This window comes from Nesoenas mayeri (assembly GCF_963082525.1).
Source record: "Nesoenas mayeri genome assembly, chromosome: 1".
NCBI classification, from domain to species: domain Eukaryota; kingdom Metazoa; phylum Chordata; class Aves; order Columbiformes; family Columbidae; genus Nesoenas; species Nesoenas mayeri.
In genome coordinates, this window is record NC_137541.1 from 126,222,289 (window position 1) to 126,242,492 (window position 20,204).

At 39.6% G+C, this 20,204-nt stretch overlaps 1 protein-coding gene across 5 annotated transcripts in view; it reads left to right on the forward strand.

Annotated features, from left to right (window-relative positions):
* The window catches only part of APP (amyloid beta precursor protein), a gene marked incomplete at both ends in the record, with an annotated part of 219,018 nt that overhangs the window by 160,651 nt on the left and 38,163 nt on the right, over nt 1-20,204 (forward strand). For all 5 annotated transcript variants that reach the window (XM_080345581.1, XM_080345582.1, XM_080345583.1 and 2 more), the window contains 2 exons: nt 6,292-6,420; nt 8,414-8,513. In XM_080345581.1, coding sequence (XP_080201707.1) covers nt 6,292-6,420; nt 8,414-8,513 — 229 coding nt within the window. The remainder of the gene's footprint in view (nt 1-6,291; nt 6,421-8,413; nt 8,514-20,204) is intronic.

Consider the following 20,204-nt stretch of genomic DNA (forward strand, 5'->3'; position numbering starts at 1 on the left):
GGGTATTAAGTTCTGCAAAACCATGGCAGATTCATTATATCTAAAATGCAAAGTTTTAAAAGAATGAGCAGAAACAAAACTTGTCTTAATTTGTCAAAGTTGAGTAAGTTCAGATCCTGAAAAGAAAATGATGAGATGGAATCAAATACTGTTTTCATTTTCATTTTATTCTACCCCAAGAAAGGTCCTTGGGAGGGTAAGCAAAGGGTATTTTTTGAGTACCATTATAGTGATGTGTGGGGTTTTCTAATAAAGTAGCAGAAATTGTAAGAAGGCATCTTTAACTCCATATGAAAGGTATTATTGAGGTTTGATTGCGGGGTGACAATAAAACCGTGGCAGATATATTGTTAACTTCCTCTCCCCCTACTTCCCCTATCAGCCCCTCCCTCTCCACCCTTCCCACTAAGGACACGTGATTGAGAGGACAAGAAGGGCAGAGATGAGAGAGTTGGAAAAATTAAAAATGTTTTACTAATGCTACTAATAAAACAGAGAAAATAATACAAAATATACAAAACCAATCTTGAAAGTCCCGGCAACTGCTCCGGCAGATGTAGGGCCACCACCTGAAGTCCTGGACTGGACTCTGCAGCCAACTGGAACTGGATTCAGTCTGTCACTAGGCCTCAGTTCACAGGGACGACTCGCAAGGTCCTTTCCTAATGTCAGCCGTAAGGAAAAGGGAAAAAAAAGGGACACAATGCTCGTGATCTCCCACTTTTATATGAAGTATCACATGAATGGGATGGAATACTCAGTTGGTCAGTTTTTGGTCACCTGTTTCTTATCACCCCTCTCGCGGGATGTACATCCATCCTTCTCAGTGACCTCGCACTCCATTGCTATGTCTACCAAAACATGTATCTAGCTTTTCAGGAAAATGCAGCTAATAAGAAGGCTTTAGCTGACAGGCAAATTCACTAAAAGAGAAGCTTTTTTTAACAAAAGCAGGATGAGTATCTAGACAGGGAGTTAGTTCTGTATCACTCATGAGTGGGAAGTCATGCATTCATCCTAGCCAGCCTGTCTTGAATGCTCATGAAACGAACTACTATGCCCGTGTCAAATATGACCTGCAAGTTAGTAACAGCAGGTAAAATATATACCTAATGTGGTATACTAGGCATTCCTAATAAGTGAGTGAAAAGAAGCGATTGTTGTACATTTCAAGAGCAGTAACCAGAAAGGACTGGTGATTGATTTTTCTCTAAAGGCAAGATTAAATAGCACAATACAGCATTGTGAAACTTTCCTTTCTGATTTAGAGAGAATTTTGATCAAAATGACAGGCCAGCTCAGAATTTCCCCTGGAAGTTCCATGGCACAGAGCCAGGAAGTTGTATTTTAAATACACAGAAATGCTTTGATATGATTTTTGGGTTGTTTCTCTGTACTAAGTATTTTGAATTTCCATGGGGAGAGTGTAAATTATATTTGTAGCAGTCCAAACTACATTTGATGTTTCCATTTTCCAAGCTCAATGAAATTGCACTGTTTCATCCCTCCCTTAAAATCTGAAATAGTAGGCTAGTATCAATGTAGAGTTCATGGAGGATGCATCTGCCTGCATATATATTCATCTATATGTATTTATGTTTGTGTATTTAATTTATTAGAAATTTTTTGGGCATTTTCGATCTTACATATGATTCCTGTATGGGAGTAACCTTATCTTGACACTGATGCCACCTGAAATAAAGGCACTTGATTCCAGAGTCAGTGGAGCTGGAACTCACCACCAGGTAGCCAAGGAGCCAACAGCAGTTTCTGCTTCATTGGGGCTTATGTCTTGTACAGCTGGAAACCTATTAACCAGCTGTCAGGACTACTAAGTTAAGCTTTCAAACCAGGGCATTGCAGTACAGGTTCTTAACTCTGCCCTGTTGCATATTTATATTCACAGAACTATCTTCCAAATAAGAGAGTAAATGTATTCCCTACAGTTTGGGTAGAAGGCCTAGATTAGGGGTGTCAAACTCATTTTCACTGGGAGCCACGTCAGCCTCACAGTTGCCTTCAAAGGGCCAAATGTAATTTTAGGGGTGTATAAATGTAACTAATCCTGCATTTATACAGTCTTAAAATTACATTGGGACCTTTGAAGGCAACCGCAAGGCTAATATGGCCCCTGGTGAAAATGAGTTTCACACCCCTGGCCTAGATAGTCTATGTAGACCAAATACATAGTCTATGAATCTGTCTGCTGTGTACCAGATGAATGCATGCAAATCCCAATATGCTCACAAAATCTATCTATAAAATAATACTTTGACAACATTTTTCAGCATAAACAGGAGTTTAAATTACCAATAACCAACAGTGTTTCACCCTGCTTTGCCCACTGTGCGCGTTACTAGATGCATTCGGTCTTTTTTCCTGCATTTGACTAAACAGTGAACATGCGCTATGAGACTGAGGACTCGTGAAATAATACGTGTTCTGAGTTTGGTGCTGGATTTTGTTCCTTAGGAAGCCACTGGCCATTCTTGTCATGGAATAAATGACAATTGCCAGCAGCATCGGCCAGGGTGACTAAAAACATGGGAATAACAAAAGCCATGTTGAGAGTATCCTGGTGTCTTTCAGGGGAAGGTCAAAAAAAACAAGCCAACAAAACAAGTACAGACACTGCAAATAGTGGAATTATTTCATGAAGCTTAGGTAGCCCCTGGTGGCTGATAAAAGTTAGTTATTCCGCAAGATGGTTTTTTTATTAGGTGACTACAGATATGAATACATTGAGTTTTCCCTGGCAAGACACACAGCAGAATTTCAAGCACCAAACCCCAAATTTTTTAATGAAGTTTGGTAGTTGGTCCGTTAGTTGTAAAGAGAGAGACTTACCAAGCTGGCTGTGGGATGTGTCAGCCCTTTGTTCTTCTGCTGTAGACAGTGCCAGAGCTCAGGCCTCAGGACCTTAATTTATCTGACAATAGCACCACTTTCATTTATAATTTAATATGAGGGTTCCTGCCTAGGATCCAGGTCATAGATGGCTGTAGATATACTAGATTCAGACACAGGGTCTAGTTGTATCTCCTCAGCCTGTGGAGTTTTCCTTCTCCTCAGTGCTTGACCATTTGTTTTGGTCCCTCTGCTCCACCATCACAAGAGTTCATATCACTGCTCATTGTGCTAAATTTGAGGGGAATCTTGCTGGAAGTACCTCTGCAAAAAGTGCTTGTATGGGTGGGATTTTTAAGCAGAACCATTTCACTGCATAATGGCATTTAAAGGATAATGTGTGTGTGATGCATTAGAGGTGGGACTTGAGGGTGAGAGGTAATTTTGCTGATACAGAAATTTATTAAAACTTTGCAAGCAGCAGGTCTACAGTTCTAGACATTGATGAGAAAATGTTCATTCTTTGTTTTCTTTTGTTGTTTTTACTGTTAAATTTGCATTTAGGTATAAAACTTGGTCCTTATTTATGGTAACCACCCCAGTCGGGTACACAAAGCACAGTGGAGAGCTGCTGTCATTGCATGTCAACAGCTCCAGTAGTTTAGGCCTTCAGCCATGGCCCTTGAAGCTGTGAGGCAGTAGCACTGCAAAGCTGTTGAGAAGGTTGGAGGTCTGACCTGACCCATTGAGAATGGGACTTTGGACAGTTACGTCTGCCTACATACAGCGAGTTTCTAGTGGTTGATTTGTTCTTTTTTTTTCTTGAGAAAAAGCAATGTCACAGCCCCTGTAAGGAAACACCTTGCACTTAATATTTTTTCTGCATTGCCCTGTATTTGATTTATACTTTTCTGCTGCCGTCACAGGAAGATTTCTTGGCCAGACAAGGCAGAGGCATGTGTATCCATTTTTCCTTTATAGTGATAAGTTTGGGGCATTTCACGGTGTTGTAAAAGGCACAAAAGGTGAACCAGTTTACCCAAGTACTCAAATGAATAAATGCTCAAATGTAGAATGTCCTGAGTTGGAAGGGACCCACAAGGACCATTGAGTCCAACTCCTGTTCCTGCATGTGACAACCCCACAGTTCACACCACGTGTCTGAGGGCGTTGTCCAGGCTCTTCTTGAACACTGTCAGGCTTGGGGCCGTGACACCTCCCTGGGGAGCCTGTTCCAGTGCTCCATCACCCTCTGGGGGAAGAACCTTTTCCTCATGTCCAACCTGAACCTCCCCTGGCACATCTTCCTGACATTCCCTTGGGTTTTGTCACTGGTCACCAGAGAGAAGAGCTCAGCACCTGCCCTCCTGCTCCCCTTGTGAGGAAGCTGTAGCCACCATGAGTTCTCCCCTCAGTCTCCTCCAGGCTGAACAAAGTGGCTGCTGCTGTTAGTGGTATTTGACAGGTATTTTTAAGGTTGTTATCCTATTAACAAATCTGCTTGTGACTCTTGATGTAAAAGTTTCATTGACCTGCTGCAGTGACTACGAGCATACTGGAGGAAGACAAAATATATGTCCTTCTGGTGTTAGACATTACACTTAAATTGGAAAAATCTCTTGAAGAAACAGAAATTAATCCTTTTCTCTCCAGTCTGCCCAAAGCTGCTATCTTGATGTGTCTTGGGGGCAAGGAAAGATAACATTTTCTGTCTTCAAAATTTTCTTGTTAAGCTTTCTGGTCTTCTAGCATTTGTTCCTACAAAGCTTTACAGTTGACATTTCAGTTTGGTTTTCCATTACCATAATGTTGTGAAGATTACTTACTTTCCAACACTTGGCCACAGTTCCTTGCAGTTTGATCCAGGACTTGCCACTAAGTTTAATCATTTGGTAGGGAATGGCTTCACATCTATTTCTATCTGACAAATCTTCAAATAACCTTTGTTTTACTCTCTTTGGACATTTTAAAAGTCTGTTACTTCTCTTGATCTGAAGAGATTCTTAAATCTTTGAGCTATGTAGCTTAGTTATTAATCTCTTGCATAAATGTTAAATTAGTTTAGGCTCTATATTTGTCCATGAATCTAAGTCTTCTTAAAGCTTCACTTTCACCCACAGTTCTTCCTGCTTCAGAAATCTGTGCATGAAGCCTCTGATGCTTATTTTGTCACTTCCCCACCCTGTCCTCTGTATCTTGGCCAGGGCGTAGACCAGCTGTTTACCACTTCCACTCATTCTTTACTGCACAGTAAGGTCACCTTGCCCTTTCTTCTCACCTACCTTAACTTCATGGTTATCACTGCTCAGCAGCTTCAGGTGGGATGCACAAGCACAACAGCACGTGAAGAGTTGGAGTGGATTTCCATTGTAAACACAGAGTTAAAAGTTAATGTCTTAGCTGAAGGCTAGAGAACACTTCCCTGTTTTGGCACTGTATTATTGTATGGAATAGAAAAGTACATAAAAATACCAATTTCTTGGTCTTCACTGCTCTACCATTTGTCTGTGTATGTTTTCTTGTTTGCTTCAGCTATGGACCTTTCCTTTGTTCATATTCAGTTTTATGCCTTAAGGCATCTATTTAGTAGATTTTACTAGTTAAAATCACTTGCAGTATATACATACACTAAGATTTTTACAAGATCTGTCACCAAAGCTGAGTACCTTCAGAAGAACCAAGTGGATTGCCCTTTTATTAAGTTTTGCATTCAAGTCTGCTGATTATTCCTTGGCTTAGATTAAGTAGTGCTTTTGCATGGTCTTCTGTGCAGCTGTTGGGCAAGTTACTTTCTGATTTGAATCTGAATGTGTGCATTCAGTTTACTGGGGATAAAACTTCCCAGTTGTAATCTTTCCTGTTGCTAAAGTTTAACTGAAGTTGACGGATGTTGATACTGGTTGAGTATTCACCATAATAGAGTATATATGGGGAATCTTTGAAATGCTTCTTATGGAGTCCAGGTTTCAGGAGATCTTGAAGGGATTTGCCTGGTGGTGAAGACTGCAAAGCTGGGAGCATGGGGACTTCCTGAGTTAGGTGAGAGGCAGAGTGGAGCGATGGGGAGAATGGAAGCAAAGGCTAAGGCAAATTTAAGTTGGGTGTCCATTAACTGGCATGCTGAGGTGGCACTTGCCATCTTGTTGGGGCAATAGTACAGCACTTAGACAAGGAAATGCTCAAGTTACCCTTGTGGTCAGGGGTGAAATCTGAACACCCTCTCCAGGGACCATACCTACTCCCTACAACTGCTATTCAGTGGTGCATCGTGCTGAATGGCTTGAGTGGGTGGGTATTCTTTATAGTAGTCAGACCTGCCTTCAAAAGGCAGCTGCAGACACCAACTGGCCAAGTGCTTTTTGTTTGGATTACATCTCCAGTGCAAGGAACTAAACCATGTTATTGTAAACTAAACTGATTTTTTCCTCTATTTTTTCCCTATAGCCTCGTCACGTATTCAACATGCTGAAGAAGTATGTGCGTGCTGAGCAGAAGGACAGACAGCATACTCTCAAACACTTTGAACATGTCCGCATGGTAGACCCAAAGAAAGCTGCCCAAATCAGATCTCAGGTAATCTCCACTGAGGATTAATGGGGTCATGTTTGTTCATAACCATTGTGAAACTTCTGTGCACCTGTTTTTTCAAAAATACCTGACTCCCTTCTGTGGGCAGCTAAATGCAATAAAAAATGATCTGCTTTTTGGCAGAAGATTAGGGCAAAGTTATGTAGGAGTAGGGTGGGTATAATTTGTCTTCTGAGAAAAACTGAAAAGCAAGTTTTCTGTCTATCCAGACAGTGAGTCAGTCATGAGCATTTCCTGAGGAGCCTTCCAGCACATTAATGCCCAGAGCCTTTATTAGTGCTTTGATAAATAATATGTCTGGGTAAATGTCAGTAATAGATTTAGAGACCACACGTGATGATGCTTCCCTCAGCTGAAATGGCAGAACCAGAATGGTTTAGCCACCTGACTGCAACCAACCTTCCTGTCATCCTTGCAAAGGTACTTGTAGTGCCTATAAATGTGATTACTGCAAGGCACTTGAGTTTAACATGTTCTTTCAAAATAGACACTGTAGTTGGTGGCATTTTAACTGCTGAATGTTACTGCAGTCCTCAACGCGTATGTTTTGGAAGAGCTTTTATGTTGTCTTTGTGAATCATGGAGGGTGAAAAAGAAAAGAAAAAAAGACTGAGAAACGGCTTACAAAAAGGCAATTAAAATTGTAGGCATAATGGATAAGCTGTAAAAAAACATGCCATAATCTGCAGAATCAGCCACTGATCCATCTGCAGGATGCAATGGGAAGCACTGTGTTCCATCCACAGTTCTTGAACTGACTGGCATCACGAAAAGCCAAATCAAAACCATATACCTCTCTGAATGACACAATTTGCATATTAGACTTCTCAAACATCTGTTCCAGCCATACTTGTACATTGAGGTCATGCTGTCTTAAAAAACATGAGTTTTACTTTTTAAAACACTGGATTATTTAGTAACAAAAAGCAGTGAAATTTTGCAGGCTACAGCTTGCGTGGCAGCACAGATGAAAAATGAACACTGACGTTTAGGTAGGAGAAGTGCAGTGAATTGCTTATTGTATCATCACAGGAATGGGTATTTCTACAGTATCTTTGCTTCTTGAATTGGCCAGAAGCTTGGGGCAATGTAGGTTGGAGGATCTGATGGGAAAGTTTTTTTCAGTGGAAAATGGAAAACGAAATATTTTATTCCGAAGCATAAATACTGTATTTCAATTTGAAGAAATTTTACTCTTCTTCCGTGAAGTTGCTCTCCACAAGCCGTTTTCCTCTTTAGGCCTAATTGCCCTGTCAGTCTTCTAAGATGGCACCTCAGTTTCTGTTTCTACTGAAGAGAGGTGACACCTGTGGAGGGCACCCTGGGGGAGTGTATATCATGGGATGTCGTGACTGAACCCATAGCAGTGTACGGGAACCTGAGGCAATAGACTTGTAATCACATCAGATAGTACACTAATGCTTCTAGGTGGAAATATTTCTGTTGTCAGCTGAAAATGTTTGCAAATCTTTTAAATGTTTTTACCTAGGAAATTGGAGCTTTTTTTTTTCTTTTCAGAAAGAGCTGCTTTGTTTTGTAATATTAGGTTAACAGGAAAAAAAAGCTGACACGTTTTGATGCAACAATCATTGTGCCTCACTTGGTTTGTGTGTGATGTGGAAACTTACGGGTGTGGGAAATGTAAATGTTATTGAAGGATAAATGAGGCTGTGGATTTCTGCCACAATGGCTGCTTGTGTACATGCTCTGCCTCACAGCACATGTAAACTCTGCTTTAAATTACTGCATTCCCATGGGATTTCAGGTATTTACTATGAAAGAGCAACTAGAACACCATTTTTGTGGCAGCTGTAGGAGAGAGGTGAATTTCGCAATGGATCTTACAGTTTCAGTCCCCTAGAGCATACTGAAATTTTATCCCTAGCACAAGTGAAAATGGTCTTGCTCTCTGTAATGTAGAAAATTTGTAATAATTAGCAGTAGTCTTTCCCACCTTAAAATACTTTTATTTCCATAGGTTATGACACATCTACGTGTGATATATGAACGCATGAACCAGTCTCTCTCCTTCCTCTACAATGTACCTGCTGTGGCAGAGGAGATCCAGGATGAAGTTGGTATGTAAACTATTAGTGTAGAAAAAAGGGAAATATTTCTGTGATAAGTTACCACCAAAAGCAAAAATACCGCATCTTACTTCTCCTATTGATATACTATCCTAGCTGAAAAATAGGAGAGTAAACTTACCAATGTTCTTAGATTATAAATTAAATTATAATGATTATTTGGAAGACAAATCTTATAATTCATGCAGCAGCATCATATTGTTGTTAATGTTTTCCCTGAAATATGTTAATTTGCATTTGAAACCTCCAAGCTATATGGAAGCAGCTATTGACAATGGTATTTAGCAAATCCTTCCCAAGTTTGGATATTTAATTTATATGCTAAGTATTTATGTTATCTGATGTAGACATTTTGGAAATCCCCCCGCTAAAAAGTTAGTTGCAGGTGCAAACAGCTGAGAAAAGTGTAAGTATCAACTGGAAGTTACTAAGTGCACCTTGGCAGTATCTTACTGGTCATTGAGTTCTGATTAGTTGGTCATATGTGTGTTTTCTCTGCTCCCATTATTTCCAGTGCACAGGCTGGGCTGTGGACCAGTCAGGTAGCAACAGTCCCATGTTTGCACCTTCCTCAAGCGCTGTCCTAGCGAAGAGCTGTGAGAGAGAATGGTCTTTCCTCTTATTTGGGTTTTGCTTTTGGCTGTGGCACTGCTGCAACAGAGACATCTCCGTCACAGCATTAGAACTCTGCTGTGTGATGCAGCTGCAGCTAGGAAAGTTCTCTTAGCCTGTATTAATTTCAGATATAGCCACAACTCTGGACATCATGATGCTAATGTGCTTCTTTAAGAAAAATAGTGCATGGATGAATGCAAATGCTGGAAATGGGATGGTCATTGTCTTTGAAACAACTTTTTTTTTCACGAGATGTAATACTCTGCCAAACAGCAGTTAATGGGTTAGTTTCACAAATAACCAGCTTCAGCTGACTAAATAAATTATTGATGTCTGTAAAACACAAGAGAGGGAGGTGTGCTGTTGCGGTAAGAATTAGGATGCATTAGGACACAGGGAGGGGATGGACAGAGAGGAGTGGGGGATTCATTTGTCCAAAGCACACATTAGGGAGGAGAAGTGCTTCTGCTTGTGAGGTAGCTTAAAGGGGATGGGGGTGAGATCAGGAAGTTGGGAAAGAGTTTGGGAGGAAGCAGAAAGATAGCTGAATTAGTCATTATCCTTCACCATGGGCTTCTGTGCTCCACAGTTACAAGGCATAATCAGCAGTCTTAGTGTGTAGTTGTAGAGAGCTGTTCAGGGAAGAAAAATCAACACCTTATTGATCATTTGAAAGCATATCATTTCTGTAGCAAAAGAGATGCCAATATTGTTAGGTCTTCAAGATGCTCAGCTTGTTTTCTTTCTGCAGCACTATCATTTCCTTGGGTTTTTTGCTTGAAGTTTCAATTTCTTCTGTTATTGGTAATGGTAGTGCGGTGAGGACATTCTTCTAAATTTTCTTCTCCCTCCTAAATATGGAAGTGGAATGGGAATTTCAGAGGCTTTGAAGTGGCATGGGACCAGAAGTCTATTAACTGCTAAGTGGTTTACAAAAATCTGACTCCTAAGCTCAAATGTAATACTGATTTTTAGGGTGAAAAAAAGAGCCTAAAATTAGTAGGATATTATTTCATAATAAGATGAGAGAAGCTAAAATATCTCAAAAGAAGTATATCAGTCTCTCAAGTACATTTCCATACCTTGATTTTTTGGTGGGTTTGGTTATACTAAAAATTCTTCAAAGCATTGCAAAGTTTAAAGCGATGAAAAATAATTCTCATACTGGGAGTTACCAGGCAGCAAAAATTGAAAAAAGCACTATCAGACCTGGGCTGTACTCGATAAAATAGTTTTCAGTAATGGCAAGAAAGTCTATTCTCTTTCAGTATCAACATTCTCCTTGTTCATAAACTTGGCTGTATACTTGGGTTTGCGTATCAGTTTTAATGAAAGTTTGTTGAGGTCATTCCAATCTGTTAAAGGAGACAATATGCATCTAACTTGGAGCACTGATCAGTCTGTTTCAGATTCTGTTCTGAAATTATTCAATTTCTTAGTGTCTGTACTCTTCCTAAACTCATGGAAAAGGAAATCTATTACAGCTGCAGAATCTGTGGAGAAGTAACATACTAACAAAGTTGCACTTTGTAACATCCCCAAGAAACATTACAACTCTCATTAAAAAGATAAATGTTTCATTAAATACCTTTTGTTAGAATCATTGACTTAGAAAGTCTGAGTCAGTGGAAAAGTCGAAAAATGACCTAGATAAGGACATCTCACACGCACAGTGCCTGAATAATAAATGACATGTAAGGAAGCATAGTTGAAAATAGTTCTTCTCTTAGGCTGGGATGCAAGTTAGATGGCTAATCTTTTAGGTCAGATTTTTTGTTCATTATGCCTTCATTTTCTAGTTCCACGCTTTACTGCAGAGTTCTTCTTGAACAGTTTTCACCTTGAGGGATGAATAATGTTTGCTTTAGAAGACACAGCTCTGCCAAAGGTAGTTTTTCCCTGAATTGAGCAAGTAGTTCTGCGAGCAGCAACATGAATGAGATCTAGTTTCCTGTGAATTTCTACCATGGATTTAATTCATCTAATATCTAATAATGTGCTGGTTTTTAAGTAGATTTTCTCGTTGCTAGAAATATTAGGCCCTCTTTTGCACAGTTTCTCCATTACTGTTATAGCTGTTGACAGATTTGAATCTCAGGTCCTGGGTTTAATTATATTTTTAGAAACTAAACAATAAATACATTTAAATTTCCCTTATGTCTTCCTGACAGTCCACTACCAAAGGTTTATCCATGAGAAATAGGTAGTATTCTGTCATTGAAAATGATATGTGCCTGAAGATAAAGTGCACACTTCTAATTTCTGTCTGTTAATTTTGAAGTCTTTTTGCTGAGCAATGACTTGGAATTTTATGAAATAGAATCAAGGGGCATAGCAAGTGCATAGAGAATGCTTTCTTCAACAATCTGAAGATTTTTTTTTTCAATTAATGCTTGGTGGTCAGATGAATCACAATCCCGCAGTTTGGACATATGAAGTTCCTTTAAAATACAGGATATGTTTGAAGTTCCTATCTCAAGAGGCAAGTTTACAGCCATAGTTTTAAGGTGCAGAATCCAAAATATGAAATCCAGCTTCTACACTAAAAGCAGCCTTTTGAAACTCTTGGTTGTATTCAGACCTCCAGCAGAGACAGTGGCAAGAGGTTAGGGTAAAATTTAAGAGAGTTATAGTCCTTATCTGCAGGTGTTCATCACCGGTTGATGTTTGTTGACTTAGAGAAGATGCCTTGACTTGAGTATATAGATAAAGGGGAAGACCCACAGCACTCCAAAGGGTAGAAAGCAGCACTTAACACAAGGGGAGGATTTTTTTGCTGAGTATTTGACCACGGTGTAATATGCAAACACTCCATTAAGGCGACAGGTGCATATTGCAGCAGCAGATTTCAGATGTGTAAGGAAGAATACTGCTGGCTGGCTGTTGTTCACAGTGTGGCCGGGGGGAAAAGGATCAGTGTAAGAGTTGCAGAAGGTCTGTCTGACCATGATTGTTAAGGACAAAGCTTGGAAAGCATGAGCAGGTCACTTGTGTAGGAGACCATTTGGCATTCCAGCTGCAAATGATTTCTCAGGGGGCAGTGATGCAAATGTGCTACAAACCAGGTCACTCTCAGCATCTGATGTAGTTGTTGGTGTTAAGTGCTGTTTCTTGTGGAAAGGACTATGCCCCATGAATAGGAGCATGGCACAGAAACCTGAAAAGATATATTTATTTGCACACTGTAGGTGAGCAGATTATTTGGTTACCCTTGGTGTTTGTACTTACCTTTTTCCTCTGATAAATCTCATATACTGTTTATGTACAAAAAGCTCAGGGAGAGCAATGGCAGACTCTAAGAGAAATCAGCAGTTCCTTTGAGCACATCCTGCATTAAAGCCTTATTTGATTAGACTGCTTATCCATGTATGTAAAAGGCAATTTATTGCTGGGAGTGACACAGCAGGCACAGCTTCTGGATCAGAAGCTACGTCAGAGCTTTGTGCATCAATTAAATGGCAGGCGGTGAGCTGAATTTTTAATTCTGTCTTTGCTGCTGTATTTCTGAACTGTTGTCCTCAACTCCATGTTTTCTAGCCCACCACTGATGAAATATTCAGCACTGCTTACTGCAGTAGTATGGTAACTAAGCTCTGAAACATTCAGTGATGAGCAATAAGTAAAAGAGTATGATTTCATCTGTGCCTTGACAAATAAAAATCAAGCTATTATTACTTTATTATTCTGCTCACTGTGCCTGCCCCATTCTTCTGCAGCATGTTCTGGATGCCACATTCACATTATATAGCTGGAAGACAGGACAAACACAAGCAGACCCCAGGTCGCTTCTTGTGTTCATATGCATACTCTGTGCTGTGGGTCATGTGCGATGTCAAATGTTTATGTGCTTCAGCTTAGCATGACAAAATTTGAGCGGATTTTGCTTCTTGACATTTGGTTCACAACTTCCTCTGATTTTTTTTAAAGTATTTTTAGAAAAAGCTGTAAATACAGGATGAGCTACAGAGTTTTAGCCATTAGGTCCCTATACCTGTCAGTCTGTATCTGTGGAGGGCAAAGTTAGTGCTACTTCAGCTGGCTCTGGTCTTTCAGCCTTTATAAAACTAATTGTTGATTTATTGTCTCTAGCTGGTAATTTTGACCTGCAGTCAATCCACAGCCTTGCTGCATTTCTTGACATGAGTTGAATTAGGATGTTGTTCTCCATGCATTCTGTGCTATCCCTCTTAAGAAATTTTGAGGGCATTAGCTGCTTGGCACTGATTGACAGTCCAAAATGACAACCATTGTGGTTTGGGGATTTATATTGCAAAACCAAAACACACCCATGGGGGCTTTGCAAAAGCAAATCCTGTGTCTGTCCTGTGTAGTGCCATTTGTGATTTTCTTTGTCCTCTCCCTTAAACTGTTATGTTTTGAATATGTAATTAGTAATGTCTTTCAAACTGTAGTGGACCTCTCAGTGTCTCTTTTTTCTGTAACTCTTCCTTGTACTTTCTTTCTTAAGATTTAGCTGATGGGAAGAATTCTGCTTTCAAAAAAATATATAAATCATGAAGCAATGTGTAGGATCTCTGCGCCTTTATTTGAAGCTGAGTTGCCATATTGAGGTATCAGAATAAAGGAGGGAGGTTGACATACATTGAATGTGTCAATAGCTTGTTAAAAGGATGTTGTAAGGTATCATTCATACCAAGTAAGAACAGTAATTACCTTATAGCTCAATTTCAGTACATCGCACTAGAAAATTCTTGAAATTGCTTATTGGTCAGGGAGATGGCAGTTCCAGTCCACTCCGTGGGAACCAGTTCTGCTCTTCCTCTCAAACTAGAGGCAAAAGTACTGGTAGGAGTTGCTTGATGCAGTTCATGTCATGTATCAGAGTGGTTATAATGCCTTCATTATTTTTTTTTATGGTGAAGGACAACAGGGATGTTGGAGCATGGGTAAATGAATAAGCAGTCTAGGATTTGTCTGTACTGAGACAAACCAACTTCAGTGAACCTGAATAGAGAAAGATGAGGAATTGTCATCAGTGGTGTTCATTCTTGGATCAGCTGGGTTTTGCACCAGTTGACAAACCTGCTTAATCCAGTCGATGTAAATTCTTCTGGGTCTGTGTACAGCAGCATTTCAGCTCACATAGGAGTGAGCACATTTTGGTAACAAAAGTCTCAGTTGTTCCTATTTACTGTGGTGTTCCATTTCACGACTTGCTAGTGTAAGCGCGGGCTCTGACTGTTCTTGAGAGCGGACACTGGAGAGGTCCACTTGCTTCTTAAGGACAGGCACTTTCTAGCAGGAGGTGGAGGTGCGGAGAAGCACACTGAGGACCGGGAAACTGGAGATGTTCTTGCTGAAGAAAAGCAGCTCCTCTCTGGTTTTGGTTAGCCATACTTTCCAGTTAGGCTTTTTTGTTGTGGTTTTTGGGTTTTGTTGTTGTTGTTGTTTTTCGTTTTGTTTTTTCTTTTTGAAGGAGTCAAATGGAGTTGACTTTTTTACCCAGAGTAAAATAAACATCCATAAGTCCAGTGTACAGATGCAGTAGTTATAAAAATCTGTAGTTGAGGAAGGTTGGACAATTCCTGTTAAATTTTATACTTTCTGCCATTCTGGAGGTCAATGGAATTGTTTCTAAGTAGCCCAAGGCACTTGTCTTCAGTTTTGGCCACAGAGGAGAGTCATCTTTGCCAAACTGTGAGTGTTGAATTTCTGCTCTCATCTCTTTAAAACCAGCACATTTTTCCATAGCAGCAATTCTTTCATTCAGATTCAATGTGTATATCTACACCATACAGAAATTTCTCTGTAACAGATTTAAACAGATTTTCTGAAAGTAGTACAATTATGTGCAGGTCTTACCCTAAGGTACTGTAAAACCTTCCTTCTAGTTTCCAAGAGACTGGTGTTTCTGTGCTGTACCGTGCAGGCTTCCTGGTCTTCCCTGGCTGCTCTGCCCTTTTTGCCCGTAAGGATAATGCAACTGGAACATGCAGTCGAAAGAAGCCTTCAGAGAATATGTATCTGCACAGGTACCCTGGAGTGACTTCCAGCATGATGTGCTTTCTCCCCATAATAGACTTGGCAATTTGTGCATATCCAGCAACCTTAGTTTTCCAAAGAAAAATTTGAATTTTCTTGAAGTGGTTATTTACATTTAATCTTCTCCCTTGAAGCCCTATAGCATTCAGTTGAATAAATGATTTGTTAGAACTCTAGCAAAAACTGTATTGCTGGGTCAGTGGTTAAAAATAGCAGAGTTCTTCCACAAAAGCAAATGAATTCTGTGTTAAGCTTTGCACGGCAGCATTTAGATAGGGTCTTTTTATGCTTAAAAGCTGACATATGACCCAGCTGAACTGCCTGTGAGCAATTAAGACCTCTTCCACCTAAGGACATATTTTTTTAAAGCACACTTAGCTTTTTTTTTTTACGTATATAAATACACACACCCTTCTGTGTTTTGTTTTTTTTTTTTAGATGATTTATTTTTAATCATCACAAGCTTATGGTCTTTATTAAGCCATCAGTTTTGTCACTTCATTACCTCTATAAAATATTTTTATAGTTATTTAAATGCCATAAATAGCTCAATAAGATACCATTGAGCTATTTGTTGTAGCAAGGTGATGTATTTTTTTTATGTGGGGAATCAAGCAGTGTCACAGAATCACACAGTGACTGAGGTTAGAAGAGGCGTCTGGAGGTCATCTGGTGCAGGACCCCCAGCTCAAGCATGGCCACCCAGAGTAGGTTGCCCACGATGATCTCCAGATGGCTTTTGAATATCTCCAAGGATGGAGACTCCACAGCCTCCCTGGGCAACCTGTGCCAGTGGTTGGTCACCCTCGTGGTAAAAAAGTGTTTCCTGAGGTTCAGACGGAACCTGCTGTGTTTCAGTTTGTGTCCCTTTCCTCTGGTCCTGCCAGTGGTCACCACTGACAAGAGCCTGGCTCCATCCTGTTTGCAACCTCCCTTCAGGTATTTTTATACACATTGATGAGATCCTCCCCAAGCCTTCTCCAGGCTGAACAGTCCCAGCTTTCCCAGCCTTTCTTTGTGAGAGAGATGCTCCAGCCCCTTCTTCATCTCGGTGGCCTTTTGTTTGACTCTCTCCAGTGTGTCCATGTCTTTCTTGTAGTGCGGCCTCAGCAGTGCTGAGTGGAGAACAAGGATCTTAACCTGCTGGCAATGCTTTGTCTCTTGCAGCCCAGGTCACCATTTGCCTTCTTTGCAGCACGAGCACATCACTCATGTTCAGCTTGGTGTCCATCAGGACCCCCAGGTTCTTTTCTGCTAAGCTGTATTCCAGCTGATCAGTCCCCAGGATGAACTGGTGCATAGGGTGGTTCTTCTCTAGGTGCGGGAATTTTCATTCCTTGTTGAACTAACTGTCCTCCCTTTGTGTGTTACATTTTATTAGGCAAAGGTGATTGCCAGCTGAAATGACAGTTCTGTGTTGCTGATGCTTTGTAAATTCTGCACGCCATTCAGGAGCTTGGAAGAGCTGAAGGGCCTCAGTTACTTCTCCAGGTTGGAGGCTCAGCTCTGTCTGCTAGTAAAATATGTCCTTTACTGCAGCTTAGGATAGAAGGAAAAACTAGATTGAACATTTTCCTCTTCTAAGCATCTCTTATTTTCTGTCCAGATTATTTAACTGTCATAGAAAATCGGGCAGAGAATAGCAGATGATTAAAATAGATATAAATGTACTTCACTGACACTGATGTTCTCAAATGCTTTCATTAGTAGCATACTGTATCCTCCCCATCTTTTGTAGCTAAATGTTCTATTGTATCTTGTCTTGGGCACTAATATTCTTCAGAAAATACATGAATCCTGATTTTTGTGTGCACAAGCCCTCTTTTAATCTCATAAATATTGTGAACATGACTTTAGTCAGTAAAAGAATCAACTTCTTCCAGATCTTACAGATAATGTCAAAAGGATAAATGGCTTCACCTGACTTCTGATTGGGATGGGTTCTTCATCAGGGAAAACATGGGACATCTTGTTTTCCATTTGCTTTTCAGACACTTCATCAGAATAAAAAGCTCTTACGATGTTCATTAAGAGCATATTTTTCCAGTGGTTTGAAAAACACTGTTCTGTTTCACTTGCACCTCTAAGGAAATCTGGTCTCATGATCCAAGTGTTAGAATGAAAACCGGGAATTCTCATAATAATTATGGACTTGTAGATTTTAAATTTTTCTGGTCATCTGCTATTTCAGTGGGTATTTGAATCTTTCATTCAAAACAATTCATCCTTTAGCAGCGGAGGTTTAAATTTGTTGCCTTCATTTTTTCGAAGGAGCTGGTGACTGGAGCCCTCTGCCCTGCATTGGTATGTTCTTCTTGAAGTCTCTATTCTCTTGTCTTTTGTGTTCCTATATTCTGAAGTATTTTTTCATGGACACTTCTCTTTAAATAGCAAGTTATCATCCTCACCACAAGTCCCACAGGAAATTTATTACCAAGAAAGCACTCTGGACTCACAGTGACAGTAGGTTGAGGCTGGTACCATGTCTGTTTCACATGTTTGTTTTTTTAAATACCTCTCCAGAGCAGTCTACAGGTGACCTTTTTTCATCCTAGAATTGAGAAAAAATTCACTAAGCTTTAAATAACTGTCCAGTGGTTGGTTGTATTCACTCCTATTTTCTCTCGTTTGATTGGGTGCATGAAGATATGCGGATCTGATGAGCATTTTCTTCTAACTCTCCAGCCATTTCACGTGTCATTTTCTGGTGTTGTGGAGACAACAGGCTGAGAAATTCTTTCTTGGAGAGCATTGTTTGTGCTGGTAGAGCGGCTACAGTTGTTTGAAAATGTTGAACATACAGGAGTACATGTATTATTTTAAAACAGTATACTGGATATGCTTGATTTCAGAAAGCATCATAGCTCAGAATTACCTCAGTTACAGATTGGTTCATAAACATCTATTTGAGCTGATTTCTTGCTCTGTTGTGTCTTCGCCATAAGTGAAAAAATAAAAAGCTGGAGCACTTGTTTTTGAGATTATACAGATAAAGTCCGTGGTGGTACTAAATTTTTTTAAAGTCTGATTCTACTGTGTTATGAAGCAGGATGGTTTCTTTTGGCTTTTCTCTTTTGTATTTCCTGATAATTGCTTCTACCATTTTACTTTAAGGAAATAATAAGTTCATCATGTGTCAAATTTAAGATGTCATTCTTTTATTGGATGGATAACAAAAGTCTGAAAAAATCTTGCAGTTGTCCGATTCACAAATACGATCAGGCTGGCTCAGATGAGATTGACTCTGAGTGCTTCCATTCAGATGGGGAGGCGCCGGCTTGGCAAAACATTGGCCGCTCACAGAAATGTCATTATGCCTAGTTATCGAAAAATTTCTTGATGCACCGAATATATGTGTAATTTAATTCATAAATAGTCTTATTTCTGTTCTCTTAAATCAAGTTAATGATGTCGGTGTCTGTGACTACTGAAGCAGCCCAAAGCTGTGGGAGTACAAGCACTCCAACAACAGCTTTCGCTCGGTAGTTGCTGTTGAATGATGGATTTTCTTTTCCCAATCACTTGCTTTGGAAATACAGTTGTGTCATTCTGTGTAATTCACTCTAAGTTCATATTCCTAATAGGAACTCTTAGACTGTGAAAGAAGGTAATTAATCATCTTAATTCTTTCATGCCAGCAAATTACAGGTGTCCAGTGAGAATCAGTTACAGACTGTCTGCACAAGCTATTTATTATAGCTTTATATGTTATAAATTAGAGAGCTAGTGTGTCAGTTGCTGATCTCAGAATAGTCTCTGGTATTTATTGTCCAGAAAAATTATAACACTGAAGTGTGAAATGCATCGCTATGGGCAGATATCCTGAGGAGGAGGGCTGAATATGCCTCTAATGTCAACGATGTACTCAGTTTTGCTTTATTCAGGCATAACTTTCTCTTCAGGTGTGCAGAGTGAAAATTCATAGGTGCTTATTATGGCCAAGAATACCTGATATATTCTTGCTAGACAAGCCCTTACTATTGGGATGAAAAGGGAAGGGAATTAGTGAGGGTATGTGATCTTACAGGACAGCTGTATTGATGGAAGTGTTGCAGCAATCTCCCAACAGTGAGTTCGCATGCACGTGGCCTTACAAATGAAGCAATCTTTCATCAGTGCAGCTTTCTCCTGCTGCCTGGTTCTCGTATGCCCAATTTAATTGAAAAATTCATTTTGCTGAGTAGTGCTGCCTGAGTGGGGTTCCAGTCCTTTCACTGCTCTGCTTCCTGCTATTACATCATGCGTATGAAAAATGGCATAAGAGCCATCAGAATATGTCATATACCGTTTAATAGATATATTTTCAAATTCAATAAATGGATCTCTTTAGAATACTCAATCAACCCAGGATATATTTGACCTATCAAGTGCTAAAAATGCAGTTAATGAACAGGAAAAATATATTTTATCTTGAAGAGTGCTGTACAATTCAGTTTGGGTAAATTCTGATTTAAACTGTTTTAAGTCAAATTGAAAATGTTCTCTTTTGACCAAGGGAATCAGGTGCAATAAATTAACTTTCAGATTTTTATGTTTTAATGGATTATTTAATGATTTACAGGCTGCCTCAGAGTTCAGTACACATCAAAAATTGTTGTGAGATTCATAACTCTGACTTTTAGAAGTGTTTATATAAAATTACTGACTTTTCAGGTGTTACAAACTGATAGAGTTTTAGGTTCTACTGCAGTTTTGGGTTTTACTGTGTATTATAAGGTCAGGAAATAAACTGGTTTTACTAGTAAATAAGACCAAGAAATAATTTATAAACAAATAATTATTTGAGGGAAATAAGACAGTAAAATTCCATAGCCATTTTTCATGTAAATGTTATTTTTACAGGGCAGTTTCACTTCTAACCTACTTATTTAGGATGGAAATGTACTTGGCTTTTTCTGCTTCACCCAAGACTGAAGGAGCATAATGAATGCTGATTCATCTGGCAGAAATGTCAGTGACGTTGGGGGGAAGGGCTGTTTATTTGTTGTAATTTAGACTCTCCAGTCTATTTGAAGTACTTAATGATATGTTAATTTGGAATTAAATGTGGAGTTAAATTTAAAC